At 35.9% G+C, this 16510-nt stretch overlaps 2 protein-coding genes across 3 annotated transcripts in view; one reads left to right on the plus strand and one right to left on the minus strand.

The window, feature by feature from the left end:
- dock2 (dedicator of cytokinesis 2) overlaps positions 1–520 on the minus strand; it is a 103902-nt gene extending 103382 nt beyond the window's left edge. The window contains exon 1 of one of the 2 annotated variants that reach the window (XM_039654900.2): positions 218–520. In XM_039654900.2, coding sequence (XP_039510834.2) covers positions 218–260 — 43 coding nt within the window. In that variant the 5' untranslated portion in view covers positions 261–520. The remainder of the gene's footprint in view (positions 1–217) is intronic. The other variant, XM_039654898.2, reaches the window with a different exon arrangement.
- A 2487-nt stretch (positions 521–3007) lies between these two features.
- Positions 3008–11595, plus strand: hrh2a (histamine receptor H2a). The gene is made up of 2 exons (XM_039654904.2): positions 3008–3052; positions 9259–11595. Exon 2 carries the CDS (start codon positions 9676–9678, stop codon positions 10786–10788), a length of 1113 nt encoding a protein of 370 aa, XP_039510838.2. The 5' UTR covers positions 3008–3052; positions 9259–9675; the 3' UTR covers positions 10789–11595.
- Positions 11596–16510: the final 4915 nt, after the last annotated feature.

Genomic DNA, 16510 nt, shown 5'->3' on the forward strand with positions numbered 1-16510 from the left:
AAAAAACGAAATGCTGCAATCTGTTTAGGCCAGTGACTGTGGAGCCGCTCGACTGATCCGTCTCTGCCCACATCCGGAGAAATAGGAACTGAATTTGTGTGACTGTAGACGGCCGCTGCGAGAAGCGATAGGGATATACACAAACACACACACACACAAATGCACAGAAAACATTGATTCCTGCACAGGTGAATCACAAAAAAAAGGCCAAACTCACCAACTCCATATCTTTCAGAGCTGGTTTTTCTCCAAGGCGCCATTGGTTGGACTTTGAAACGCTCTCCTGCGTCTCTTTCTGTCTGTATGTGATCTTTCCGAGTATCTCAGTTCCTTTCTGATGTCCTACACCGGCTGTGTTTTCGGGTGAGGGTGTGAGAAATAACCATGAAGTGCTCCTCCTCCTCTCTGTCTGACTGTGTCTGCTTCTTCCTCTTCCTCTTTTGGCCTTCCATCGGCTGACACACATAACGCAGCATGTTGAGTCCCAAACTCTGCTGTGATCTACTACAGTGTGTGATGGAGCACTTTATGAATCTTTAATGCTGGAGGAAACATCTGGTGTGGGACGAGATGTTTGATTTATGCATCTGAGAGACAGGTTTATACAAACACACAAACAAGCTCTATTTCTGTACTCATCAAACATCAGAATAATGTCAATATTCAGGCGCAATACTGAGAGTAGCCTACAGAGGGCAGTGCACACTCTCTCGGAGCGATGGTGTTCAGACTTCATCATGCAGCTGAATTGAAGCAGGGTTCTCATTAACTATACTACTAATATTAAAACATTTCTGTTCATTAAAATGAAGCTGAAATAACTGAAAATATCAAAAACTCAAACTAAATGCCTTGGAAATATAAAGTAAATCATTTAAAAATAAGTTGAAGGAGCTACTAATACGAATAACTGGATATGAACAATTAATTAATTACATTTAAAAAAAAAAAACAATAAATTGACAAAAGCACATCATGAAATTATTAAAAAAATTTAACAAACTACCATGAAAACTAAAAGTATAAAAACAAAAGCTAATTTAAAATATGAAACTTTAATAGTTTCATATTAGAAACTATAATCTAAAATAACAACTAAAATCATTTTAAATTTGTTTTTATTTACACACTGTTTTGTTATCACAACATATTTTCTTTTGTCAAATCAACTTTATAATAATTTATTTAGTTGAGATAACTTATTATTTTGAGTTTCTGATGATTAAATCATTCTCCTTCATTGTATTAACTCACTTTTTCCTGTTCAATGAACTTAAAATTAACACAACCAGGTTACTTACTTTAAGTTAAACCATCATTTTTTTTACAGTGCAATTTTAGTTTTATTTTTGTTTAAGTTTCAGCGATTTTGTTGTGTTTTTGTCATTTTATTATTATTATTATTATTATTATTAAATTATTATTATTATTATTAAGTAGGCTTATGGCTATATAATTTGTATTTGTTTTATAGAAAAGTTGCCTTTGGCAACATTTCTAGAAAATAAGTTGAACTAAAAATTACTTGAAATAAGTTGAAGAATAACAAATTATTAAGTGGAAATAAAATAAGTGAATAAGTTAAATCTAAAAAGCAAAAATAAATAAATAAATCACAAAAGCACATAACAAAACTACTAAAAATGATCATGAAAACTACGTAAAACCAAAAGCTAATTATAATGGAACAAAAAATAAAAACTTAAATAACAAGTAGAAATGTCTGTTTTTAATTCATTTTTATTTTTCGCCAACTTTTTATTTGAACTTTAAAGTTTTTTTGATTTCATTCATATTTTTCAGTATGTCTTTATACTTTTTAATTCGGTTTTATTTTGTATTTCCTGTTGTTGTTTTTTAGATTAGTTTTAGTTTTCAATATGAATAACTAATAGCTACTTAAAACACTTATAAGTGATCATATCATATATGCATTTTATCATATCATAATTGAAGGGTAACGATCAAAAATAATTAATTGGTACGACTCGAGTAGGAAAAACTTAAATTAAACTAAAAAAAGCCTCCGGAAGTTTCATCCGTCATAAAAAAAATCAAATCGGGTTCGAATTTCTGCGTGTTTCGCATCCGTAGCCAGCAGTTTGAATGGTGTTTTGACAATTCAGAGCCACAGAATCACGAATACGAAAAAACGCATACGAACATTTCGGACTCAGTGTGCAATGGCCTTTACAACCACCCAGAACACACAGTTACTGTATGTTCAGAAAACGTCAAATTTCTGTTACGTCCTCCATATGATTCATCATTGAATGCCAACATTTATGTATGTGCAATTCTAAAATCAGCTGGAGGCCTACTGAGAAACAGGACAGCTCCTCACAGAAATAAACGCAGCCTTTTGTTGAAGCACAAAGAACTTCATAATACGCCCCATAATGCATCAGTCACTTTGATTTAAAGAGACCCAAACATCTCCGCTGGTGATGGGTTTTAATTTGGATCAGACCACATTAAGCCTTATTCACCACAACAGTACAGGGAAGCAAAAAATATAGAGATTAACTTGAAATATTTAATCAAAATGATAATCAGTTGTTTGATACTCACACCAGCATGTCCGGGATCGTGTTGGTTAAACCCCATCAGCTCACCACTGAACAACACATTGAAAAACACGATTAGGGAAAGTCATGGCACCTATGAGGCAATTTATGTGGATAATAATCAATAATAACAATCAATAGGCAATTGTAAAGCATCGAATAAACACTTCAAAGCAAATGTAATAATATTGATTTGTTTATAAAAGATGTGGAGCTGAATTTATAAGAATTCGAAAGTGGCAATAAACATTTGATAAGTGTGTGTGTGTGTGTGTGTGGAGAGAGAGAAGTGTCTGATTGGCTAACTGAAGAAGTGTGTCGACTTATAGAAATGGAGTGTGTGTGTGTATAGAGAGAGAAGCGTCTGATTGGCTAACTGAAGAAGTGTGTCGACTTATAGAGATGGAGTGTATGTGTGTGTGTGGTAGAGAGAGAGAGAGAGAGAGAGAAAGGCTAGAGTAACAGAAGATTGAAGGTCGTGCGAGGTAAGTTATGCTGCTAGCGCTTCACATACACTCCTTTTGACAAAATCACACACACATTAAAACCGCATGCTCGACATTGTTTGTGTGTGATAATGCAGACTAGAATAATGAAATCTCCTGGACGGATAAACGCTGGAAATATCAGATAAACACCTCCATAGAGAAGGTCAAGAAAATGTGGGAAGGAGTGTGTTTGTGACTTTGCTGTTGAAGGAATCAGTGCTGAGATCGAGTGTGTGTTAGACGTTCGTTAGAAGTTTGTGGCCGTTGCTCTTTTCAACAGAAGACGGGCTGCTTTATCTGACTAGACAGACTTGATCTGATCGGATCATCTTGCCTGAGCTTGTGCAGTTCGATCGCATCTGTGTGTGTGTGTGTGTGTCGGATGTCTTCAGAGGGGGCTAAAAAGAAGTAAAGAAGTGAATCACACTCTATTTGATCAATGTAGACAATTTTGTGTATGCGTGTCAGAGGAATCACAAGATGAAACGCATGCCCTCTTCACATCGCACCTCTTCAGTTTACTTCAGAAATAACAAACAAATCATCTCATCATTTAAAAGGATACGGTTTCCTAGCAACCCAACACCCATGACGACCATGCTTGTCAGAAGCAATCAAAAGACGAGCGGCTGTATTCCTCAAAGACTTCCTGACAGCCTCCGAAATGAGGAGGAAACACTGACAAATGTGTTTACAAGCCAATCGATGAACGAACTCTTAAACGCACAGGAACATGAAGTCATCAAAATCACACCAACACGCCACCTGTAGTCTTGGTTAGATCACCGAGAAAACATTTCAACTGTTTAATTTAGAAAAAAAGTATCACTCTTAGTAGAGAAGGTTCCGTAGAATCTTAAAGGGTTCCGTCAGGCGCTTCATATTTAGAATTCTTTAGGGGTTCCATTTTATGGACTTAAATTAAATGTTATAACTCAAACACTTAAAGGAGGAGTTCACTTTAAAAAAAAAAAAAAAAACTTTTGCTGATAATTTTTTCACCGTACGTTCACACCGCCGCCGGCGAGAGTGGCAAAATTCGCTCTTGCCGCTCTGTTAACGACGCTGTGGAAAGATTCGTGGATGCTCTTGATGCTCGTGATCTTTTTTAAAACGGTATTTAAAGGGGCCACAAAGCAAACAAGCATGTCAGTCGTTATTTTTGCAGAAAATTGATCGATGGAAATAACTTTGAAATTATAGTGACATGTTTGCTAACGAAATAAACAAATTAAAAGCCATACGTGTGTGGTGTGGCTTGTGTGTTCATGGTTAAGTGCTATTATAATTTGCATTCTCGCTATAAAAAAAGTGTTCTAGCACGAAAATCTTGGCTATAAATAGTGTTGCGCGCCCTCTTATCAAATTCAAATTATCAACCTCCTCTATTTTGCTTGGGAACTAATGTGGCCGGAACTAAAGTTTACAGGACTGCGTTCTCTGGGATTCTCTCAAACGGAGCACTTCTACATTCCGATTGGTTGCCGCCGAACCGCGTCATTGCTTACTACCATAAAGTTGAACTGATTTCAACTCTGCTCACCGCTCTCGCCGGAGCTCGCTAATGAAAATGAATAACTTCCGGCCACTTTGACGCTCTCGCCGGTGGTGGTGTGAACGTACAGTAAGGGTCTTATCTAGCGAAACGATCGTTCATTTAAAAAATAAATTAAAAAGTTTACGTTTTATAAGCACAAATGCTTGTCTTGCCCTGTTCTGTGTGACTCTCCTGTTCGAACTCGTTCATCAAAATGAACGAAACCTATTTCAAGTCATTTTGTTCGTTGAATGAACCGAATGACTCGAAAAAAGATTCGTTCATTTTGATGGAGGAGTTCGAATAGGAGCGCATTTGTGCTTATAAAACTTAAACTTTGTTATTTATTTTTGAAATGAGCGATCATTTCGCTAGATAAGACCCTTATTCATCGTCTGGTGTCGTTTAAAGCCCTTTGAAGCTGCACTGAAACTCTCATTTGGACCTTGAACCTTTTGGACCCCATTGAAGTCCATTATATGGAGAAAAATCAAAAACCTTAATTTCTTTTCGACTGAAGAAAGAAAGACGTGGACATCTTGGATGACATGGGGGTGAGTAAATTATCAGCAAAAGTTTTTTTTAAAGGGATACTCCACCGTTTTTTCATATTAAACTATGTTATTCCGTTAGTTGATAAATACCTGTCGTAACTCGACCTAGGACGGTAACACAAAATAAAACGTTGCACTTTTCTTAGCGTGTAAAGTGGAGAACTATATTGTATGGCAAAATACCACAGCAAGTGCTTGGGAGCATTGAATGAACCGGGCTAGTTAAGTGTGATCAAAGTGTCTCGTGCGTGTGAGAGGTATGCATCAACTCGTCTTAGTTAACAGTTTAATATGAAAAAACAGTGGAGTATCCCTTTAAAAGTGAACTACTCATTTAAAGTATAAGAGCTGCTTTACAGCTGAAATTACTTTCATTCATAATTATAGAACTTTGCAGCATTAATACTTTTTTTTTTATTACTGTAAAGTTGAAAACGTAATTGAAAAGGGCTCGTCAGAAGGCAGATGTGCCATGCTGACATTGCCGAAGCAAATGTTGAATATTTCATAATCTGATAAAATTTTAACGCTGAAGGTTTCCAGCAATAGCAGAGGAGAAATATGAGACACTGACGACAGCAAACTAAGTGTTAACGCTTGACATTAAGTTAATTAGACAGTCCATATGTTTCGAAATCATTAAATCAGATCTATTTTTATAGGGAAGAACAGCTTTTTCTCTCTGAAAGATAATCAGGACACAAAAGCAGAGAGACTTACATACAGTGCAATCATAAGCAATACATCTCAGATGTTTCTTCTACAACGCAATGGAGATTTTTACTGAAGTCTCCTGATTCTCAGATGTTTTCCAGAGTAAAAGACAAGAAGAATCTCAGTGTCTTAAATTGTGTAAAAAGTCAGAGATCTCTTTGGGAACTCAAAACATTTTAGGAGAAACATCTGAGAGAGATCCACGGGATCCACCTTTTCCCTGCATAAAGTCATTCAATTTTAGGAATTTGAATCATGCTAATTTATTTCTCAAAAATGGTTGGTAAAGTCCCCTCTAGTCAATAATTGTATCCGTTAAAACTCATCATTGATCACCAAAATGACATTTGTAAATGTTTTTTTTTTTTGCTTGAAAAAAAAATCGTCATGCCTTAAAGCTACACTGTGTAACTCTTAGTTTATTCTTAGCTAAAAACACTTCTTTCAAAAATATATGTGCTCATTAATGTATATTTACTTCGTTCAAGTAATAAAGTATTCTCATGAGAGTATAATACGCCATTGAAAATACATACGGGTAAGGGGTTCGCCATGTTGCCCCTCCATCTTGACAGTACATTAGCCAAAGAGGGACATATCCGTTAATTCAAGCTTCGCCTTTCGCGTTTACGTTTGAGTTAACACTCATGGACGAGGTCGAACTGGAAGCCATCTTAATCTTGGACTACATTGGCCAACGAAATCGGAATTGAGAGGAAACGAAACTAATATTCACTGATGGTCATATACCTTTTCACCACTAGATGGGGGTAAAAATCACACAGTGTAGCTTTAAAATAGCTTGACTGTTACTCGACACTATACGTAGTTCTATGAATATGCACATGAGCCCCGCCTCCACTCCCTCACAACAGCTCAGGGATCCACTCGTTGGCGATCACACGTTGATCTGATAAGTAATATACATTGAAGAATACGAGAGAAAGAAAAAATAATGCAAAATTAAAGTAAAATTATAAGTAAATGAATTCAAATTCTCTTCATTATGGCATTGGGATCAAATAAAAAGAACTGAAATGAGAGCTAGCTATCTGTAGAAATGGTGAGGTTAATATTTAATGCAATATATATACTGAAACATACCGCAATAGTATAAGTGACCCAGTTGACAGATATTAATTTCTTCCTCCTATCTCTCTCTCACACACACACACACACACCGACCGTAGAAAAGCTTTCAGCAGATGCAAGGTCAAAGTCTGGGAGCACAAAAAAACTGCAAGTCGTGTGAATCTATTCATACAGAATATCATAATCCGTCCGGGAATGTGCCGCTAACGAGTGCTTACAAAGTCTCTTGAAGGAAGAAGAAAAGAGTGCGTTTACTTTGAACGAAGCTAATGTGTGCAGATATGACATTATCTCCACTCAGGCTTTGATCGTAATGTGCCATTTTTGTTGTGCTACACTAATAGAGCATTCGGTTCCCTTTCAACTTATTGTCCTACACACACACCTGAGAAAGCATTACGTTACTCTGCAATAAATGTCTTTTACATGCTCAACAAACAGTGTGTGTGTGAAGCTGAAACCTGATAATAAAATCACCTGCTTTAGTGATTATTCGATTTATTTCAAAGTGTTTCCCAAAAGTTCTGCTATAAAGAGCCGGGGTCGGCAACCTTTAAAACATGAAGATGTTCAAGGGTGTAAAGGTTTCCCAGTCTGCACTGCTTTATGAATTATTCATGCACAATTCCCAGTTGTTGAGTGTTTTTACTGTTTTCTGCATTGTTTACACTGATGTCATGTTTGTTGTTCTCTAAGTTATGTGGAAGAATGTGCATCTTTCCTTAATTATGTCATTTTAAATGTCACACTAGGGATGAGCAACGATTAATCGTGATTAATCGCATCCAAAATAAAAGTTTGTGTTTACATAATATATGTGTGTGTAGTGTGTATAATTAATATTTATATATAAATACCCACACATGCATGTATATATTTAAGAAATAAGTGCACGTATATATTTTATATATATTTATTCACAATTAATATTATATATAAATATTTGATATATTAATAACACATTTTTCTTAAATACTGTATATACATGCATGTGTGGGTATTTATATGTACAAATTAATTATACACACACAACACACACATATATTATGTAAACAACACAAACTTTTATTTTGGATGCGATTAATCGCGATTAATCGATGCCCATCCCTAAGAGTCGTACACTATCATGCAAAAGTTCGGGTCGCAAGATTGTTTTTATGTTTTTGTAAGAAGTCTCTTCTGCTCACCAGGGCTGCATTTATTTGATCATAAATACAGTAAAATAGTGAAATATTATTACAATTTAAAATAACTGTTTTTTATGTAAATATATTGTAAAATGTAATGTATTCCTGTGATCAAAGCTGAATTTTTCAGCATCATTACTCCAGTCTTCAGTGTCACATGATCCTTCAGAAATCATAATAATATGATGATTTGATGCTCAAGAAACATTTATGATTATTCTCAATGTTGAAAACGTTGTTGAAAAAAGTTTACTGCTTATATATATATATATATATATATATATATTTTTTTTTTTTTTTTTTCAAAAATCCTGAAAAAATTAAGCAGACTTTCCACAAAATAAGCAACATTGATAAAAAAAAAAAAATAAAAAAATAAAAATTATATATATATATTATCAATGTTGCTTATTTTGTGGAAACTCTGCTTAATTTTTTCAGGATTTTTAAAAATGTATTATATTTAATTAAATGCCTTTTTGATCAATTTAATGCATCCTCTTTTAACAAATACTTTTGACCCTAAACTTTTAAACAGTTTTAGTGTATGTCTCGAAAATACCTTGATTCATTTTCCCTCTTGCAAGAAATCTGAATATACAGAGATACTTGCTTTAAAACATTCCCCATTTCTCTAAATACATATAAAAAATATATAATTCGAAGAGCAAAACGCAACAAAAAAGTATGTGCTCGAGTGACAGGTCAGTGTTCATGGGTGACAGTTCACTTGTTGTTTGGTTTTGTGGTTCAGTTGCAGCGTTTGACTTCCCTAACAGGTTAAACAAGTGGAAAAATGACTGACCGCATTAAAACATGTCACACATTAAAGAGATATGATGAATACAGTTAATTCCAAAACAGTATTGCAAAATTCAACACTAATTTAGCAAAACAGAGATATCTGTTTGTGTATTGCTAAATTAGTGTGGATTAATAACATTGTGATATCTGTTAATGTTATTAATCAACACTAATTTATCAAAACACAGTGATATCTGTTAATGTTATTAATGGTAGATATTATGCAATGTTAAAAGTCTGTTTTTTTTTTTAAATTAGGGAAAGGTTGACAACCGTTGATCTAAAAAAAAATTATTTCTGTTCTCTTTTAAACAGGAGAGGAAAACATGTAGTAACTCACTATGACCAGCAGAGGCCGACACACTTCAGTCTAACGGAGGTCTGGAACAAGAATATAGATGTACGGACGGTGGAAAGACGAACAGATGGATGAATGGAGGAGGTGGACGTACCCCGCAGTGTGTGGAAGGAGACCGTTGGGAATATACACCGGAGACCTGTTTAAACATCTTGAATTGCATTGCATTGATGCATTTGGCAGATGAGATAACAGAAAACAAGATAAACACACCTGCATTCATAGTGTTTCAAATAAAACTGTGAAGGAAATCACGCATTTTGACCTAAAAAAAAATTGCCTTGCATTTGACCGATACAAATATGTGCACTACCTGGGATCAAGCGCACTACCTAGTGTTTCTTTATCGATAAAACAGTGAAGAAAACAAAAGAATGACATCTCAGATAGCACTAGCCGTAACGCTCTCGCTTCTTATCCTCCTCACTGTCAGCGGGAATATTTTGGTTTGTCTAGCCGTGTACTCTACGAGACGCCTGCGTAACGTCACCAACTGCTTCATCGTCTCGCTAGCGGTCACGGACTTCCTATTGGGCGCCCTTGTGTTGCCATTTTCCACCCTTTACCAAGTTACGGGCGACTGGCCACTAGGGGCGCACTTCTGCAACGTCTACATTTCGTTGGACGTCATGCTATGCACTGCCTCAATACTCAATCTCTTTGCTATCAGCTTGGATCGCTACTTTGCGGTCACCGAACCGCTGCGTTACCCAATGCTTTTGCTTCCGTGGCACGTCGGCGCGATTTTAGCGGCAATCTGGCTGGTTTCGGTTGCCGTTTCATTCGTCCCCATTCACATGGGCTGGAATACGCGAGACTTGAGCGTGCAAAATATTCGCGAGGGCGACCCTGCGCGAGACTGCCGATTTGAGTTGAATCCGGCGTACGTATTGGTGGACGCCTTCGTGACGTTTTATCTCCCCCTGGTGGCCATGTGTTGGAGCTACCACCGAGTTTTTCGCATTGCAAGGATGCAGGCGAAACGGATCATTTCTATTCGACGGGGTTCGTCGTCGTCTCCAGGCGCTACGATTCTTGCATTGCGCGAACACAAAGCCACAGTGACGCTTGCGGTTGTGCTCGGTGCGTTCGTGGTGTGCTGGTTCCCGTATTTCACGTTTTTCACGATAATGGGGATACGCAACGAAGATAACCCGCCACGGACGGCGCAATCAGTGGTGCTTTGGCTAGGATACGCAAACTCTGCGCTAAATCCCATACTTTACGCTACGCTTAACAGAGACTTCAGGTCCGCTTACGCCAAGCTGCTATGTGGAGGACGAGGATGTAAAACACAGAGGGAAATACCGATAACAGCAATGGAGGAGGGGCTAATGATTAGACACGCCCCTCCTGAACAAAGGGCGGAGCTTCGGCCTAGAACTTGTGTGTTTCTGCAAGAGATTGAAAACGGAAAGAGGGTCGATGGCAACACAACGACTGGTGCTACAGTTACCATTGTAGTTAATGGGAATAAAAAGGTATGAATATTGTCAAAAATAACAGTTTATTTACTTAAAGCTGCAGTCCGTCCGTAGCTTTTTGGGGTTAAAAATTATCCAAAATACATATTTGAGAAAATGCACAACAACGCAGCTTGATTCAAAACGGTAAGCTTGTAATAATGCTTTTAATTTCAGTGGTACTAGTGGGATATTGATATATGAATGAATGAATTGGAGATTCATTTTACTGAAGGTTTAAAGGGAGATACATCTAAAGAGCTGGTGAATTCATCTCTTAAAAAAAAATTTAATTGTTATTTTTACTCACCCTCAAGTATTAAGACTTTGTACCTTCAAAATGCACATAGAAAAGAAAGTGCAAATGCAATATGTAATTTGCAAACTAACTTTTTCTAAAACCAAAATGCTTTTCTTCTGACGCCCTCTAGTGGCCATGAGAGGTAACAATATAATGTACTAGCACTAAGAAACAAGAAGCGCTCACAAAACCACATTTCACTCCAGTATATGAATGTGTGAATGTTAAACTGTTACAACAAAGATTAAAGGAACAGTTTGCAGAGATTTTTTACTCGCCTTCTCGCTGTTCAAACTCAAACGCGTTTTTTTTTATTATTATCATGAAACATAAAGCTCTTTTTGATACAACACTTATAGTTTAGTATGAGAACTAAATGAAATGCACAGTAAAAATCTCTCAAAATGTGCTGAGGTCATATATACACACACATAAATGTGGTACACACACATACGGTACACAAACATACACACACACACACTAATACATACAATGAATAAAATATAAGCTACTTTTGGACCACATACTGTAATAAACAACGCGTTCTCATCAACATCAGCAATGTCTAGATTAGAATTAGGGTTAAAGGAGTAGTTCACTTTTAAAAAAATACTTTTGCTGATAATTTGCTCACCCCCATGTCATCCAAGATGTCCATGTCTTTCTTTCTTCAGTTAAAAAGAAATTAAGGTTTTTGATGAAAACATTCCAGGATTTTTCTACATATAATGGACTTCAATGGGGTCCAAGCAGTTCAAGGTCCAAATGAGAGTTTCAGTGCAGCTTCAAAGGGCTTTAAACGATTCCAGACGATGAATAAGGGTCTTATCTAGCGAAACCATCGGCCATTTCAAAAATAGATTAAAAAAAGTTTACGTTTTATAAGCTCAAAAAATGCTCGCCTTGCTCTGTTCTGTGATGCGCGTTCATGACTCTCCTGTTCAAACTCGTTTTTTACAAATATTTTTTTAGAGTCACCAAATGACTCAAAAAATATTATTTCGTTTTGATAAACGAACCTTTACACTGAAAAAAAATTTCTCGTTCTAACGAACAAATCTCTGCACTGAAACTCTCATTTGGACCGTGAACCGTTTGGACCCCATTGAAGTCCATTATATGGAGAAAAATCCTGGAATGTTTTCATCAAAAACCTTCATTTCTTTTCGACTGAAGAAAGAAAGACATGGACATCTTGGATGACATGAGGTGAGTAAATTATCAGCAATAGTTTTTTTTTTTTCAAAAAGTGAACTACTTCTTTAAATGTGCTTCATTGCCATGAAAATGTCACAAACTCAAAGCAATGGCAAATACAACAAAACCAAACAATGTGTTTTCTTCTTTCTTTCTTTCTTTCTTTTATTTATTTATTTTTCATCCGTTACCTGGACATGTTTTCATGAGACTCTCTGGGAGATTCTCCAGAACCACTGAATAATTTATTTGTACTTGTTTTTCTATGTGGAAGTTTAAGAATTATGTCCTGTTTTCTCTCAGAAAAATATTGTTGCATGATCATGATTAAACAGTCAGATTACAGTATGACTGTAAAGACGATAATCGGAGAGATAAGCATGTGCATGAGTCTAAAATATAGTGTAAAGAACACAGATCGGAAATGAATTCAATGAAATGATATGTGCTCTTCAGGATGTTCTTCATGTGGGATTTTTTCAAAAATCTATTTGTAAGTTGTATTTTCATGTTGATCTTGAACAAAACTCCCCCATTGCTTCATATGTCTTTCTTTTGAATGATTTAGTCTGACCAGCTATTCATCATTGGCCAATTAACACATATCAAACTGCAAACGTGTGCGCACACACACTTTTAGTAGGTTATCCATCATCCTGGTTTGTCATCAAAATATCATCAAATAATAAGGGCAAAAGCACACACAGAGTAATTCAGTAACTCAGATTCCTGACCTCGGGAAATATGTGAGGAGGATGAGGAGGGGAATCATGGGAAGACATAAAGAGGAAGACATCGTTTGTAGCTTTTTCTGGCCAAGAAATACTACATAAGAACACTTTTGAAAACAAAATGGAGAAATAGAGGTAAAAAACTTTTTGTTTTCAAAAGTGTTGAGAACTTGTAATGAGAACTAACCGAACCCTGACTTTAACCATGTAGGAATATATTGTTGTTAGGTGTGTTGATATCCAGTTGACAAACAAAAATCTGAATAAATTTTAAATTTGATGTCACTAACCTGGCAAACTTTGGCAAATCCCGAGATTAGTTCCTTGTATCCTGATCACATGAGTTGCATTCGCAGTAATAAATTCCAAAATGAAAGTGGAAGATCCTTCACCTTCAAGACAGTGTGACAATAAATATCAATGAAACTATTCAGCAATACCAACACATACACCGTATATATGAGATGATGCTACATATTTAGCCAATGTGTGTATACATGGAAGCAAAAAATATGTATGTATATATGCTATACACATATTTACACATAGGTTAAATGTATAGCATTATCATGTACAAGATCCATCTATTCCACAACCTGTATCTAAATGAATATCAATAATTAAGCAAATTAAACCCCACAAATAGAATATACAACAAACACAAGGGTTAACTGGTGTAAAGCAATTCCCTGGAATATATAGCATCACAGTCCTAACAAAAGCTAAATAAAACCCACTCCCTCTCTCTCTGGTCCTTTATCCCCGGTTAGTGTGTTGGAATTTAATATGCGACTTTTGTTATTGGGAAAGTGGCGCATGTGTCTGTGCGCGCGCTGGTCGCAATATCTCTGTTAGTGTAGATAATGCGATAACGAAGGCAGGGGCTATTCATCACCCCGGCCGATCCCAATACGCTTTATTATTTTAATGCATTTCACAGCGATTAAAAATGATCTATCACCCAGACTTGTGTGTGTGTGTGAGTGTGGTCACTTAAAAGGCCTCGGTGTGCAAAGAGACAGCACAGAAACTCTCCTCCTCAATATTCCCGGGGTAGAAACATTCACCTCGTAGTTTTATTTGGCTTTTTATTCAACGAGTTCCCAGAAGCTGTTGTGGCATTTCTCTGCGTCCATCCCTCCTCCTGCAGTCATTAAACTCCTCATCACTGCTCATTTAAGCGGTTAACGAGCAATGTGTTCAAACTAATGGCAATTAATCTGCGATTAGACCCGATTAGCATAGCTACACTACAGCTGCGTTTGACAACATGAGAGACTTTTTACCTTTGCGGTCCGTCTTGCTTACCTTTTTATGATGTTTATGTCGACCCAAAGAAGAAACAACCTAATTTATCACTTCACAGCTTTCCATGTTTTCATTCATGGAACAACTGGGAAAAAGTTAAATCACGTCAGACACAGACGACAACAATACGACCAGCTACGATCGACATTCAGTCTCAAAATGGACTGTGAACAGCTTGTTTTCTCTCAATCGTTCATATATCTGACAATGAAACCTATATGCTGTAGACACACTGGTCGAATTTGAAATATATTTATATATATATATATATATATATATATATATATATATATATATATATATATATATATATATATATATATATATTATTTTAAATTAGCTATTATAAAATTTTATTGAAGGTCGAGAAAATAGAATACATTTTATAGAAATGCAAATCGAGGGCTTGGAGCCAGAAGGGCTTTTAACAAACTTTACAGGAGAGACAAAACAAAATTTTGACCACGCTTCAATCACCTGTATTATTAACCTTAAACCACAAACATTGCAACCACAGGCATACTTACATGAAATGAGTATTTAAATAAAAAATATATGGCATAACACAATGAATATGTTCTAAAACATTTTCAAAAAAAAAAAAATCAAAAACGCCTTTTTGTTGCTTTATTCAGTACAGTTTGATCTCAGATATGTGTTTTTGGTACCATTAGATAGAGCTCATCGAGACCTTTATTTTGATAGGCTATAAAGAACTCATTCGCCCAAAATGCCACTTACGCCCCTCTGGCGCCAAGCCCTCGAAATGTTTGGATAAAAAAAAACTACAGTGGGTATTTATAGGTGTTAAAAATTATGAAATATAGCAACAAAACAAAAATAATTTCTAATATAAATTTTGGCTATTTAAAAAAAAACATCATAGTTTTTGCATCGTATAGCCTAATGTGTTTTGATACCACAGACCTCTTTTTTATATTATGTTTTAACTGTACAAGTACAAAGAAAAGACTATCCCAGAACAACTTCCCCAGAGTAAGGAATTGTGGGTAATATTAACCTTAAAAAAAAAAGTATGCCGACTGGGAAATTATTTTTGAGATGCAAATAATATTTAGGTTGAGTATGAATGGCATGAAAGATGAACGAGGAGGAGAGAGGAGAAAAAAGAAATAGCAAGTTGTCAGATTTCCAGATTTTGAATGGTTTTATTAGCTTGTCGTGTTAAATCAGTGTTTGATCTGAGGTGTGTCAGTTCTGCAGATTAAACTCCTCAAATGATGAAAGTTGGAGATGCTTTACCTGATCATGTGGCTGAGTGTAAAAACTCATTTTGCACAGTGACAGTATGACTGTAATATAAATCACAAGGTCTTTGTTCAGGGATGAGGATCCTGTTTATGAGTTTCAGAAAATCTAGAAGAGATGTGAAAGTTTTCACAATGTTCTGAGAGTTACGTTAAAGAACATTCTTTCTAATGTGGGAACAATATTACATCCCAGAGTAACTGCTCTATCCATCCATCCATCCATCCATCCATCCATCCATCCATCCATCCATCCATCCATCCATCCATCCATCTATCTATCTATCTATCTATCTATCTATCTATCTATCTATCTATCTATCTATCTATCTATCCATCCATCCATCCATCCATCCATCCATCCATCCACCCACCCATGTATTTGTCAATTTACCTACCTCCATCCATATATATCCATCCATATCTATCTATCTATCCATCCATCATCCATCCATGCATCTATCTATTTACCTACCTCCATCAGTCCGTCCATCTTATCATCCATCCTTGCATCTATCTATCTATCTATCTATCTATCTATCCATCCATCCATCCATCCACCCATGTATTTGTCTATTTACCTACCTCCATCCATATCTATCCATCCATATCTATCTATCTATCCATCCATCATCCATCCATGCATCTATCTATTTACCTACCTCCATTAGTCCGTCCATCTTATCATCCATCCTTGCATCTATCTATCTATCTATCTATCTATCTATCTATCTATCTATCTATCTATCTATCTATCTATCTATCTATCTATCTATCTATCTATCTATCTATCTATCTATCTATCTATCTATCTATCTATCTATCTATCTATCTATCTATCTATCTATCTATCTGCCTGTCTATCTATCCATCTATATATATATATATATATATATATATAGTAAACATTCAAGCAGAAGTCAGGGGATCTGGCCATTGAA

Source organism: Pimephales promelas, chromosome 9, assembly GCF_988280905.1.
Source record: "Pimephales promelas chromosome 9, fPimPro1.hap1.1, whole genome shotgun sequence".
Classification (NCBI taxonomy): domain Eukaryota; kingdom Metazoa; phylum Chordata; class Actinopteri; order Cypriniformes; family Leuciscidae; genus Pimephales; species Pimephales promelas.